The sequence below is a fragment of the Anser cygnoides genome, chromosome 27, assembly GCF_040182565.1.
Source record: "Anser cygnoides isolate HZ-2024a breed goose chromosome 27, Taihu_goose_T2T_genome, whole genome shotgun sequence".
Taxonomy (NCBI): domain Eukaryota; kingdom Metazoa; phylum Chordata; class Aves; order Anseriformes; family Anatidae; genus Anser; species Anser cygnoides.
In genome coordinates this window covers 2,096,180-2,108,930 of record NC_089899.1, presented here as the reverse complement: position 1 = coordinate 2,108,930, position 12,751 = coordinate 2,096,180, and the positions used below count along the sequence as shown (strand labels likewise).

Below are 12,751 nucleotides of genomic sequence, written 5' to 3'. Positions count from 1 at the left end.
GACTCTCACTGTGCTGGCACATTGGGAACGTGCTCGGTCCCGAGCAGCACCAGACCTTGCTTTGGTTTTGCTCCGATCTAGCACTGCAAACGGCACAACCCTACACCGCAGGGATTCCCTTCATGCGGAGGAGGCACGGGGACCCCGGGAGGCATCTGTGCCCCCCAGCGTGCCTGCGCTCACCCCACGCACAGCCGGGGCAGGAGCGCGGCCGCCCTACGCCCGCTGAGTCAGCCCGCGTGCTGCAGGAGCCGCTCCCGCCCACGGAAACCGCAGGCAAAGTCCCGCTCATCCCTGCCCTGCGCCGGGGCTTTCCCTGCCGGTTTGACAGGAATCTCAGCTCCTTCCCGGAGCAGCCGTTGGGATGGCACAGGACCCCGGCTGCGCCCCGGCACGGCGGCTCCGTTCCCTCAGAAAGCAATCCTTAAAGCCAGCACCATCCGTGCCCCCCTGCTGCCTTCAGGGGCCTTTCGAGGGCTCGCTCCCCAGGGGCAGGGGAAAGCTTTGGAGAAATCGAGGGCTGGATTTTGCAAAAAAAACAAGATCCAGAGCAGCCCTATGGATGTGTTGCACGTGCTGCGTGTCCCATCCCTGGCCAGCGCTCTGTGAGCATTGGGCACGTGCGGCCGTCGTGGCGCTCACCGGCACGGACACCCCGGCAGCCCCGGGCACGCGGTGGCTGCCAGGGCTGGGTTTGCTGTGGGGCTGCTGACGGCACCAGCTGCTCGGAAGCCCTTCAGCAAAGCGCCGCGTTGTTCACTCGGTGGAAAACAACCCCGCCGCCGACCCCCTCGCTTGACGTCCTCACCAGCCCCTCGCTTGTTTACTGCTCCCTTCCTCGGACAATGGAAAATTTTTATGGCTTTTGACTTTTGTCCAATTGTTTTGGAGCGAGGAAGCGGCCGGGTGCTGCTCACAAACATGTCTATGGATAAACAGCGGGGCGCGAGGGGCCGCGGGACTGGAGCCAGGCAGCCGGGGTGCGGTGGGGGTGGAAGGGTGGCAGCGGAGACCCCCTTCTCTGACCCAGATCCCCTCGTTCCCCACCAAACCCTGGTCCCCACATGGCATCCCCAAGCCCTTTGTGCAGGACGAATGCGGGGACAAATATTTTGGCTTTTCCCGGCAAACACCCGACTTCAGAAAAACAACAACAACAACAAAACCCCCCGGAGTCATCTGACGGCGGCACGTGGCCTGTTGGCACACAAACAGGGCGCACGCGGGGATGGCGCTGGCCCGGCTGGGGATGGATGCGGGGCCGTGCCTTGCGTGTGCCCATGCCAGGGATGTGGCACGCGGGGACTTTGCTCCTGGCGCTGTGTTTGCCGGCACTCCCAGGCGCTGCTTTGCAATTCGTGCGGAAAGCCCCAGCCGGTGCGCGGTGCCCATCCCCGTTGCTGTCCCCTTCCGTGTCTCCCCGCAGCTAAAACCTCACTTGCGTGGCATTTGCAGTTTTTTTTAGCTCTTTCCAATAAAAATCAAAGGACAACCAGGGCTGAGGGATATGCTGGATCCAACGCCATGCGGGTGCTGGTGGGGATGCGGCCGTCCTTGGGGCGAGGACCGTGGGGCTGTCACCGCGCTGATCCCCGTCCCCTGGCACCTCGGCCGCGGGGCCGCAGCTCCCTCCCTTGTTTTGCTGCCCTTCGCCCCGCGGGAGGCTGGTGCTTCCCAAGCAAACAAAACCACCCCCGGTGCCTGTGCCGCTCCAGAGCTTGGACTTTAGAGCCTGGCCTGGAAGGGGGGATGGATCCCCGGGGTGGGGGCAGACCTCACATCCCATCCCCACTGCTGCCAGGGGAGCCCCTGGCCCCTGGCCCATGCCCCGTGTGCCATTTCTGTCCCCAGCCCCGCGTGCCCTGCAGGGGCTGGAATGGGAAGGAAGCCTTGCACCGGCTGGGAACAGCTCGCACATTTTCTGTTTCACTGTGGGGGGGGGTGCGGCAGAAATAATCTGCCTCTTGTGCTGGTGCAGCCCTAGGAGGGACCTGAGGGTGCAGCGGTCAGTGTCCCTGCACCAGCACCTCCAAAAGCCATCGTAGCTCTGACAGTTCCTGGAGCAGTGCTATGAGATTCGGCCCACCCCAAAACGCCAAGGAGAGCAAATCCCATGTGCTAGGGGTGAATGCAGAGTCCTAATGCAGGGAATCTCATGGCAATGGGGAGAAGCGGGGGGGTTGAACCGAATGGCACCATGCTGGGGGCAGAGCAGCCCCATGGACTAATCCCAATCCAGAGCTCGCCCACCTGCAGCCTGCAATTAAACCCCGGGGAGCCCTTGGGTGCTGCACCCTGCCCTGCACTCACCCAGCTCGTTAGCGAGCCTGAACCCAATTGCTTTTAAATGCAAGGGTTTACAAGGTGCTGAGGGAAAGGATTTTCCTGATAAGCAGCTGTGTAAATGTGGCCATCCTGGTGCAGCGATGGAGGCAGCGATAGCCCCCGGGGGAGGCCGGGCTGCCCGGGGGGGTCCCGGCTGGCTGGAGGTGGCTGGGGCCGGTGGGGATGGCAGCAGCAGGGCCCTGGCTGGTTTGCTCTGCTTTCCCGTGTGGAAAAACAGGGAGAGTTAAAGTGCTCGCAGATTGCTGCTGAGCACCCTGAGAGCAAACCCAGCGGGGGAATCGCTCGCGGTCCTTCCGCGCTCGGTGCTGGTTTAGCGCCCGGTGGAGCCGGGCGGGTTGTTTGCTCCGGGCTCAGCCCTTTCCCCGTGCACCTGGGCAAGGGTTTGCTGCAAAATATGGGCTTGTTTTCAGGAACCTCCGGGTCCTGCAGAGCCAGCTATCCTTAGCTCGACCCTGTCTGCCAGCGTGAGCAAAATATGTTTATGCTGCAAACCTCTGGAAGCCACCCCTGCCAAATCAACAGGGGAATGTGTGCACCGATAAGGGCGCCGTGTCCTTTCCTTCCAGCTAATCTGATAGCCCGGCTGGGAAACGCGTGTGGAGCAGGCATGGGCCTGGGGTCGTGGCTCTGCGGCCCCAGGTGTCCTTAAGGAAAGGAAGAAAATCCCTGTAACGCTGGGGAGATCTGTGCTGCGCTGCCTCGCTCCCGACGCCCTCGTTTTATGATTGCTTGTATTGTTATTGTAAGGTTTCAGGTCAAAAATATCTGTGGCTTTTCTGCTAGGCTGCTGCCAAAGCCTGGAAACCTTCAGGCGTGCCAGCGGCTGCGCTGCCCCTTGGCTGTGTGATCTTGAACCTAGCCACCCGAAAGCATTAAAACTGCAGAAAGAAAATGTTTCCTGCACCCGCCCAGGCGCTTCCCCCATGCCAGGAATCCGAGCTGTTTTCCCCCTGCGTCTCCCAGCTTGCACGCTGGGGCTCGCAGTGCCCGGCTCTGTTGTTTTGCAGCGCTCTGAGTGTGGCCCCGCAGGGGACGGGGCAGCTCCGAGCCCCTCTCGGTGGAAAGAAACCCTTCAACGTTTGGTTTTGCGGATGCTTCAAGTCATTTTCCATTCCCAGGCATTGTTTCTGGAAATAACGCTTGCCGGGGAGAAGCTGTTGCACAAAGAAACCTCAGCCTGACGTGAGAGCGAGAGAAAAAAAGCAGGCGTCGCTCGGCTTGTTTGCGAAGGCAAACTGAAGTTGTTGTTGTTGTGACACTGGACGGTTGCGAAACGGCGGCACAGAAATACCCAGGACTTTAAAAACAAGCCGAGCCCGGCTGCTGCTGCTGCTGCGGTGGCCGTGTGTCCTGCTGTGGTGGCCGTCTGTCCAGCTGCGGTGTCCCCTTCCCCCGGGGACGCAGCGCGGGCAGGGCTGGGAGGCGTGCACCAGCCTTGCTTGGGGATTTTTGGGGACCCCCTCAAAGCTTTTCACGGGGAGGGGAGGCGCCAGCTGAGCTGTGTGTTTGGGGGGGATTTGCCCCTCCATCAGCCCCTGCAGAGCCATCGTGGGGGGGTTGCGATGCCAGGGGGGTCCCGGCTGCTTTCCCCCCGCTTCTGCGCGCGGCGCCTCGGCGAGGGGCGGCCCCCGAATTCTGCAGAAAGGGATGAAAGACGTACAGTGGGGATCGGTTTGTTTGCTTAGAGATTAAGTGAAAGCAGCTCCTGAACGGCCGCCTAATCCCCCCGGGAGCGGGCTGCGTTGTGCAGGTGGCGGCAGCGGTGGCTTTTTGCCCGGCGAATAATCCTGCTCCGTGCTACGACTTGCGTGCGGGTTCTTCTGGCACCGAGCTCTTCCTCCATCCGCTGGGGGCTCGGGGAGGGCGAAACAGCCCTGAGAAGGGGCTGCGAGGGGCCAGGCGGGGGTCTCGGAGCCATGTTTGTGATGAGAAGAGCACCCCAGGGGTGGGCGTGGGACATTTTGTGGGTTTTATCTTTTGGGGCAGCAACTGGGGTGCGTGGCGGTCGTGTGGCCGGGCTCAGAAATAGCCTGCGTATCAGGAAACATAGAAAGACACCGCAGCGCCGAATCATCTGACCCCCTCTAAAAATAAAGGCAGCGGGTCTTAAATTAGCTGTGGAGGTGGCTGGGTACGTGCGTGTGGGGTCGCCGGGGGTCGTCGGCTCCGCTCTGCGCAGGAAAACCCCAAATCGGGCGTTGTGGGGAGCGACCACGACTCGGGGGCCTTTGGGGCCAGTGTGCTGGCTGAGCTTTTTCCCCATTCCTGTTTTTTTTTTGTTTGTTTGTTTTTTTTTGTTTTGCTGCTTTTCCTGCGGCTGTCCCAGGGGGCAGTCCTGTGGCTCCCATGTACCGAGTTGCCCGTTCTCAGCCCCCCGATGCCCTGCGGTGCTCCTGGGTCGCGCGCGGTGCCAGAGGGGGCGAGGTCCCGTCCCTGCTGCCAAACCTGGCCCCGTCCCGCTCCGGCGGGCTTCCTCAGGTGGCTCCCGGAGATTCCTTTGGAAAACAGTTCTGGGCAATTTAAACTAATTAGGGAGCCCCGAGCCACGCGCTCGCACTAATTGGCAAGCCCTCGTTTGTTTTCCCCAGCACATCGCCCGTGGGCTCTGTGGGTGCGTGGGGGAACTGTGCCCGCGGGGACAGGGCTGTCCCCAGAGGATCCGGGGGGCTGTGAGTGGGGTGACCCCGTGGGGACGATGGGGATGGGGGTGTCTCTTGTCCCCCCCCCCCCCCCTTCCTGGGGTGTTTTTCAAGCGGCAATGGGGACTTGCTGTCCTGCCATGAACTCGGTTCCTGTTGCTGGCTCCGTTAAGAGCAACAGGAATGATTAACTGGTGCTGGCGCTGGCCCCGCGCCGGACCGAGTGTTTACCCCGAGCTGAGTGACCCCGGTGCTGCTTCCCTCGGCTCCAGCCCCAAAAATCGGGCTGTAAACAGGGGCCGGGCTGCAACCCGAGCGCTACGCACCCGTAACAAAATACTTCCTCTGCCAGCACCCGCGGCAAGCCCGAGCATCGCTGCTGGTTCCACCGGGGGCTGGCTCAAAAAGCCCTAAATAATAAATGAGCTCTCCCAGGCTGCGTTTCGGGGGCTGGGAGGCTGCTGGGTGCCCGTCCTCCTCCTTATCTACATCCTTTTGGGTTGTGGAGGTGAAGGAGAGAGGCTGCATGCAACAAAGGAGTTAGGGCTGGGGAGGTGTCGGCGCGTCGCTGCGGAAGATTTGCTGTGGGTGCCGAATAAATCCCCCGATTTGTGGCTGGGGGGTGATTTTGGGGGTGATTTGTGGCTGGCACAGCGGTGAGCGGCTGCTCTCGGCCCCCCCGGTCTGCTCGGCGGGCAGCGTGGCCTGGCTCTGCCCGGAGCCGGGGAAGCTCCGCGGGGACGCGGGCGGTGCGGGGCTGGTGCCACCTCGTGGTGCTGGGCGCAGCTCAGACCCGGTGGCACCGGACACGGGTGGCGATGGTCACGGGTGCGCCGGGGGCCTCAAAACCAAGCCGAAGGGTCTTGGCCATCCCCATTGCTGCTCTGGGATCCAGGAGCACCGTGGGGATGCGACAAAGATCCAAATGTGTCGCCGTCACCTCCCCCCCCCCCCATGCACCCGGAGCAAGGCCCCGGTGCTGGGCTCAGCACCCCAGGGTGCGGGGGCACTGGCGGCTCTGAGCGAGGAACCAGATCTCGGTGAAATCCCTTGCGAAGCAGTTTTAAACCACGGCGGCGGTGCTGAGCAGGAAGGGGGGGGGGGGTGCTGCCTTTCCCCAGACTTCCCCCTGCTGCTCCCCCACGCACTTTTTTTTTTTTTTTTTCTCCCCTTTTTCTTTTCTGCACCCTCAGCAGATACTGGTGGCTGCCTCCGGTGCTGACGCTCGGGGCAGACGAAACCACAAACCACGCTCCATCTTCAGCAGCATCTGAAGGTTTCTGCCCCAGATAAGGCTCACGGTGCTGGCACAGCCCCAGCTCCCGGCAGGATGCAGGGGGGGGGCCTACCTGCCCCTAGCCCCATTGCTCGGGGCCTCTGTACCAAATCCTCAAGTTACGCTGGCCTGGTGGGACAAGGATTGCTGTCTGAGGCCTGCTGCTTCGTGAGTTTGGTTTTTGTTTAATTTTTACGGCCTGGAACAGCCAGTGGTCGGCCGGGGCTGGATGTGCCCCCATCCCACAGGGGCTGGCTCGAGGCGTTCGCTCTCCAACGGCGTCCCGAAGTGGCTTTCCCGTGGCCGAGGAAATGTCCCCAGCTGGGTCTGCAGTTCCTTGCCCTCAGGGTTATTGCTAAGGGACAGTTCAGGCTGCGCCGTGCCTTGCCAGGCACAGCACCGCGGGCAGCACCGTCAATGTATTCAGCAGCAGCTCCTGGAAATCAGAACCCCCCCCCCCCAGAAAGTGCCACAAGCCCGTGGGGCCGTGCCTCGGGGTGGACACTCAGCATCCCCCCAGGTGCCCGTGGGACCCCGCTCATCCCCCTCCTGCCCCATCCCCACGCTCACTACAGCACCGACTGCTCCTGCAGCAGCTCCGAGCCCTCCTCGTCCCTGGCTTGTCGGAGATGAGCAGGGCGAGGGGAACCAGTGGCCGGGGAAGCCCCCAGCTCCCCGCGCCCTCCTCCGCCGGTCAGTGGCCGGAGCACCCGGTGCCGCAGGTGGGACCCTCCCCGGATTCTGCCGGTGCTGGGCTCGGCAGCGGGCTCAGCACCTCCTGCCGCCGGTACTCGAAGGGCAGCTCCCTCTTGCAGCCCGGCTGCCCCAGCTCCGCCGGTTCTTTGGGGCTGGGCTGCGGCGTGCGGGGCCGCGTGCTGTCGGCCACCTCCTGCTCAGGGCTCGGCTCCATCACCAGCAGCTCGGCGAGGCTGAACTTCTCCGAGGGCTCCGCGAAGCCTTTCCAGGGCCTGTCCTAAAGGTTTTGGGTGCGTTTGGGGTGGGAAGGCTCGGCGGTGAGGTCTGTGCCCAGGGTGCGGGGTCCGGCCCCGTGCCAATCCCACTCTGTGTCTCACCTGACTCATTTCGCCGGCCGAGAACTGGATGGCTCTGCTGCCCACGGGCTTGGGCAGCGGGGGGAAGAGGAGCCGCCGGGCCCTGGGGAGATGCCGGCGGTGGCGGGTTAATGGGGGGAGAGGGGAAAAGAGGCGGCACAGCGGGGCCGCGGCGCTGCCTTCACCTCCTTTTGCTCAGCTGGTAGATGACGGCGGCGATGGCGGGGAGCCCAAGCGAGATGCCCAGGTACTTCAGGTTGGACTTCCACGCTGCCAGCCTGGGACCTGGGGACAAACGTGCCTGGGTGGTGGTGGCACTTCCAGCCCCGCGTCCCCTCGCTGTCCCCAACACCACACGTGGGCCACCGGAGCATCCCCACTTGCCGGCTGGGAGAGGGAAGAGGTCCCCAGCCATTACCCAGCGCCATGGTCTGGAAGTGCCACGGCGTGCTGCAGGTGCCCCCGCTGCCCGCTGTCACCTCCTGGATGCCGACCCTGTAGGCTGTGCCTGGCCGCAGGTTTCGGAGGGTGTAGCGCGAGGCCGACGCGTCCGCTTCACCGTCTGGGTGAAGGAAAACGAGAGCGGGCAGCAGCCAGCCCCCTTCCCACCCGCCCTCCTCCCTCTGTCCCCGCGTCCCCTGCCGGCCATGGGCACTGCCACTCACACGTCACGTTGTCCCCTTCAGCCGCGTGGCACACTAGGTACCTCGCCAGCGCCCCGGGGCAGGTGGCACGGGGGGACGGTTCCCACCGGAGGACGGCGGCCTCGGCGCTGGCGTTGATGTGGATGGAGGAGGCCAGCGAGGCTGCACGGCACAGGGGAGGACAGGAGCAGCTGTTTAGGATAACGACACCTTTTGTGGCACGACCGGGATGCGACGCTGCCCGTTCCTGTACGTACCGTTGCCGGTGAAATGATGCTGCAGGGCGAAGGTGGCCCAATGCTGCTCCTCGCTCCGGCCGTGCACGGCGAGCCGGTAACACGCCGGCACTTCCAGCGACCCTATGGGGGAACCGGCACCCGTGGCAGCCTGGCCAGAGCCGGTGGGAATCTGGGGGGGGGGTCTCGGGAGCCCACTTGCCTCTCTCCAGGTGGGAGCTCTTTGCAGGGAACTCCTGCTGGACGCAGACGCCCTGCTGGGGCGCTCCCGGCAGCAGCTGCTGCTCGAAGCAGTAGGCGAAGCCGCGGCTCGGCGCCTCCCATCGCACCGTCACCGCCTCGCCGGCCGAGCTGACGTCCTTAAAGCTGAGCTCTGGGGCGAAATTTGGGGGCGCAGTGGGTGAGGATGCTGGGGGGGGCACCAAGGAGCCGGGTCCTTTCCACGGCATGTGCGTGGGTACCTGCGTGCTGCTCGGCTGGCACGTGGAGCTGCTGCGTGGGGCTGGTGCCGACGGCGTTGGTTGCCGTCAGTAGGATTTCGTACTCGGCCCCGCAGAGGGTGAGGTTGTGCGCCGTCACCTCGGGTCCCAGCACCACCTCGTCGGCCTCGGGCAGCGCGGCGCAGCGGCACGCCGGCATGCGGGTGCTCAGCGTGTAGGTGACGTTCCCCTGCTCCTCGCGAGCTCTCTGGGGTGGTGACAGTGGTGGCCACGGCGGTGCCAAGGGGAGAGGGGGAGTCCCAAGGGGACGGCAGGGCTGTCCCGGGTGGCAAGCCCACGCTGCCCTACCTGCCAGCTCAGCTGCAGCAGCCTCTGCCCGTTTTTCCCAAGATTTCCCAGCCGGAAGCTCAGCTCTGGGCTCTCCAGGATTTCTGCAAGAGGAACGACACCAGGCGGGTTGCCAGCCCGGGGAGCCCATGGCAGGGTGGGCAGGGACATTGGGGTCCCTTCTCACCCTCAGGGACGAAGATGGATTTGCTCCAGTCGCTCCAGTAGCTGCTCCAGTGCTGCGTCTTCTGCCGGAGCTGGACCTCGAAGGCAGCGTGTCCCCCCAGGTCGCAGGTCACTGGGGCAAACCGGGTGGGTGGCGGTGAGGTGACACCTCCTGGGACGTGCTTGTCCCCCCAAAAAAAGCCAAGCAACCCACTGGGCACAGGCTGAACCCACCTGGGTCCTCCTTGCTGTCCTTGCTCTTCCCTGTCTCGCACAGCACCTGCGGAGAGAAGGCAGGATGGAGGCACCCACCCAGTGAAACCAGTATGAAGGAAGGCTTGTCACTGGGGCACGGTGGTGGTGGGACATCGTGTTCCAGGGGCTGGGAGGACCAAAAGGGGAGCAGCGGATGCAGTAGCTGGAGGGGTCCCCTTGGTCGGGGTCCCACAGCTTTGCCCACGGAGCCCCTCAAAAAGGGGTGGTGGTGCCTGGGTGCCCCGGGGAAGCACCCAGGTCTCGCCGGGAGCAGCGTCAGGATTTCATCTGCAGCCGGCTTTATTCTAATCCGGGGTTTTTACCTGCGTAATCCCCGCCAATCCCTCCCTGATCCTGTTATGGGTGGCTGCGCGATCCCGTCCCCGGGAGGCCGGTGGAGCAACGGTACCCAGCCAGGTGGGGACGGCGTTCCCGAGCCCCCGCGCCGCGTCCAGGGCTGCTCACACCGCTGCAAAACCACCCCGCTCCTCGCCGCCGATGCTTTACCTGCGTCCAGCTGTGGTTGCCCACCCCGCGGAAGCGAGCCTCCCTGCTCAGCGCTCGGTCCCTGCCGCGGAACGGCGGCCGCGGCACCCGGAGCTGCAGGCGCCCCTTGGCCTTGGCGAAGTTCATCCCTTCGGGGGGAGGATCCAGCTTCACTGCGGGGACAGCGTGGCTGCGGTGACCGGCACCGTCATCCTGGCACACCCAGCCCGGCCTCGCGGCGCTTACCGGCCTCGTTGAGGTACAGGGTGAGGTTGGGGCTGCGGTGCAGGTGGGGTCCCCACCGCGCCTCCACCCAGGCCGTGGTGTTGGTGAGGACGTAGACGCGGTGCCGCTGCAGGGTGTAGGTCGTCGCGGCGCCCGCCTCGTACCGCGGGCACGTCCGCGACGTCGCGTAGCTGGGGGGGGAAAACGCTCGCCCTCTGCGTGCACGGGGCGGGGGGGGGGCAGGAAGGGGGACACACCGCGTCCCCAGATGTCCCCGTGTCCCAGTGGGCTGCTCAGAGCTGCCAGGGGGACGTGGCACCCGACTCACCAGAGCACCAGGACGTAGGTGGTGTTGCCGGCGGGGCCGCGGGGCGGCCAGGAGCAGAGGAAGTCGCAGGAGCTGCATTGCTTAAAGCAGGAGAAGTCGGGGGGCTCAGCAGCGCCTGCAGGCAGGGGAGAGGGGCTGTGGCTGGGCTCACGCTCGCTTCTGCTCCACGGCACCCCGCAGACCCCGCTGGGTGCCAGAGGGGCACGGGGAGGGAGACGAGGGCGTTGCAGTGCTCCTGCTCCTGACACCAGCACGGGAACCCCCCCGAAGCCCCCCAAACCATGCTCCCCGGCGCCCGGCAGCGCCGCTCCATGTGGCTGGAGGTGGCTCCGAGCCCGCGTGGAGGGCGCGCGGCCCGTTTAACCAGCAGCGGGGTTGCCGGCTCCTGCTTTGCTCCCGCCAGTACTGGGAAGGATGCGGGCAGCGGGCAGCCGCCCCCACGCTGTGCAATGGGACGGGGGGAGCGGAGCAACCGCGCTGGTGATTCCCACCCAAAAAGCACCCTAAATTTCCCCAGGGATGCAGCACTGCAGGGGGTTCCCGAGCCCTGTCCTGCTGCCACCATCGGGGCATCCTTGAGTTTTGCCCTGGCCCGGCAGCGTGGGGCTAAATCCCTCCATGCCAAAACCATGAAAGCTCCTGCCCTGCCCTGCTCGAGAGGCGCCTTATCTCCCCTTTATCGCCCCCGAATCGTTCATTGAAAGTCTTCTGCACTTATCTCTCATCTCCGCACGCCGCAGCAGCACTCACCGCCCCGCGCCAGCGCCGCCAGCACCAGCAGCAACCACCCCAGCATGGGCTGCTCGGGGATTCCCAGCTTTCGGGCTCCGTCCTCACCGGGTCCCCTTCCTTTTGGGGTTCCCGGTCCCCCCCAGGGCACAGCGGCACCCCCCGGGCTCGCAGCAGCACCCCGCTGCCTTGGCTGCTGTTTCCTCTTCTGCTACGAGTGGCTTTTCCCAGGCAGAGCAAGCGTGCTGCCAGCACAGCGCGAGGTGTGAGTGCCTGCCTCACTTTTACCAAAAACAAAAGAGAAAGCAACAGAAACGTCCCCCTCTGCTGCCCGCACACCCGCCACGGGCCCGGCCAAGCACCGCAGCCTCGCGAGCAAGAAGAGCAAGGTAAGCAAAAGAGCTGGTTTGGTGTCTTTTTGTTGGCCCTTATTTTTATTTTTTTTCCAAACCCCACATTGTGTTTTTGCCTCCGCTGCCTGCATTTGGCTGCACCTGGAGCTCCGAGGCCAGGTTTGGGTGTTTGGAGCACGCAGGGCTCGGCGGCGGGATGGCCGCACGTCCCATGGGACACAGCCCCTTGGTCCCCAGCACAAATTGTCCCCCGCAGCCAAAACAAAGCCCCAGTGAGGCACGAGGGCACGGCGTCACCGGGGCGCTGGCAGCGCGGCCGCGTGACCCCAGGGCGGCGGGGCCGGGTGGCACCGCGGGCCCTGCACAGAGCCCCCTTGTCCCCGCAGAAAGCGTCCCCTTGTGCGCCTCGCTCGGGGACAGAGGGCGGCAGTGACGGGAGTGTCCCTGTGCTGGGTGGGCTGGGACGCCCTGTGCTGCTGCTGCGGGCACGCACTGCAGCGTTGGACCTCTTGGAAGGATGCACCGAGCCGTGCTGTGCCAAAGCGAGCCGTGCCGTGCCATGCTGTGCCATGCCGTGCCACGCTGTGCAGTGCTGTTCCATGATGTGCAAGGCTGTGCCATGCTGTGCAGTGCTGTGCCATGCCATAGCAGGCTGTGCCATGCTGTGCCATGCTGTGCCATGCTGTGCAGTGCTGTGCCATGTTGTGCCAGGCTGTGCAGTGCTGTGCCATGCCGTGTCAAGCTGTGCCAGGCTGTGCCGTGCTGTGCCATGCCGTGCCAGGCTGTGCCAGGCTGTGCCAGGCTGTGCCGGGCTGTGCCATGTTGTGCCGGGCTGTGCCATGCCATGCCATGCTGTGCCATGCTGTGCCAGGCTGTGCCGAGCTGTGCCGTGCTGTGCCATGTTGTGCCACACTGTGCAGTGCTGTGCCATGCTGTGCCAAGCTGTGCCAGGCTGTGCCATGCTGTGCCATGCCATGCCACGCTGTGCCGTGCCGTACCACGTCACAACACACAACAGGACCACACTATGCCATGCCAAACTAGGCCAAGCCGCGCCGCAGCCACACCAGGCTGTGCCATGCCAAACCGTGCCGTGCCAGGCTGGGTCACAGCGTGCCGTGCAGTGCCGGGCTGAGCCAGGCCACACCGTGCCACACCTGGCTGTACCGAGCCAGCCGGGCTGTGCCACCCCCGTGCCGTGCCGTGCCGTGCCGTGCCGTGCCAGCCCCGGGCTCGGTGCCGATGACGAG

General features: G+C 64.7%; 1 protein-coding gene across 1 annotated transcript; it reads right to left on the bottom strand.

Moving 5' to 3' along the window:
* Positions 1 to 6,366: 6,366 nt before the first annotated feature.
* On the bottom strand, positions 6,367 to 12,676 carry IL12RB1 (interleukin 12 receptor subunit beta 1). Its single transcript, XM_066984130.1, is given in 15 exon segments — positions 6,367 to 7,234; positions 7,335 to 7,416; positions 7,499 to 7,598; positions 7,732 to 7,875; positions 7,979 to 8,119; positions 8,215 to 8,316; positions 8,396 to 8,566; positions 8,655 to 8,880; positions 8,982 to 9,064; positions 9,148 to 9,258; positions 9,360 to 9,405; positions 9,888 to 10,039; positions 10,113 to 10,282; positions 10,420 to 10,534; positions 11,170 to 12,676. Coding segments are annotated over 15 exon segments (2,124 nt in total). The 5' UTR covers positions 11,216 to 12,676; the 3' UTR covers positions 6,367 to 6,799.
* Positions 12,677 to 12,751: the final 75 nt, after the last annotated feature.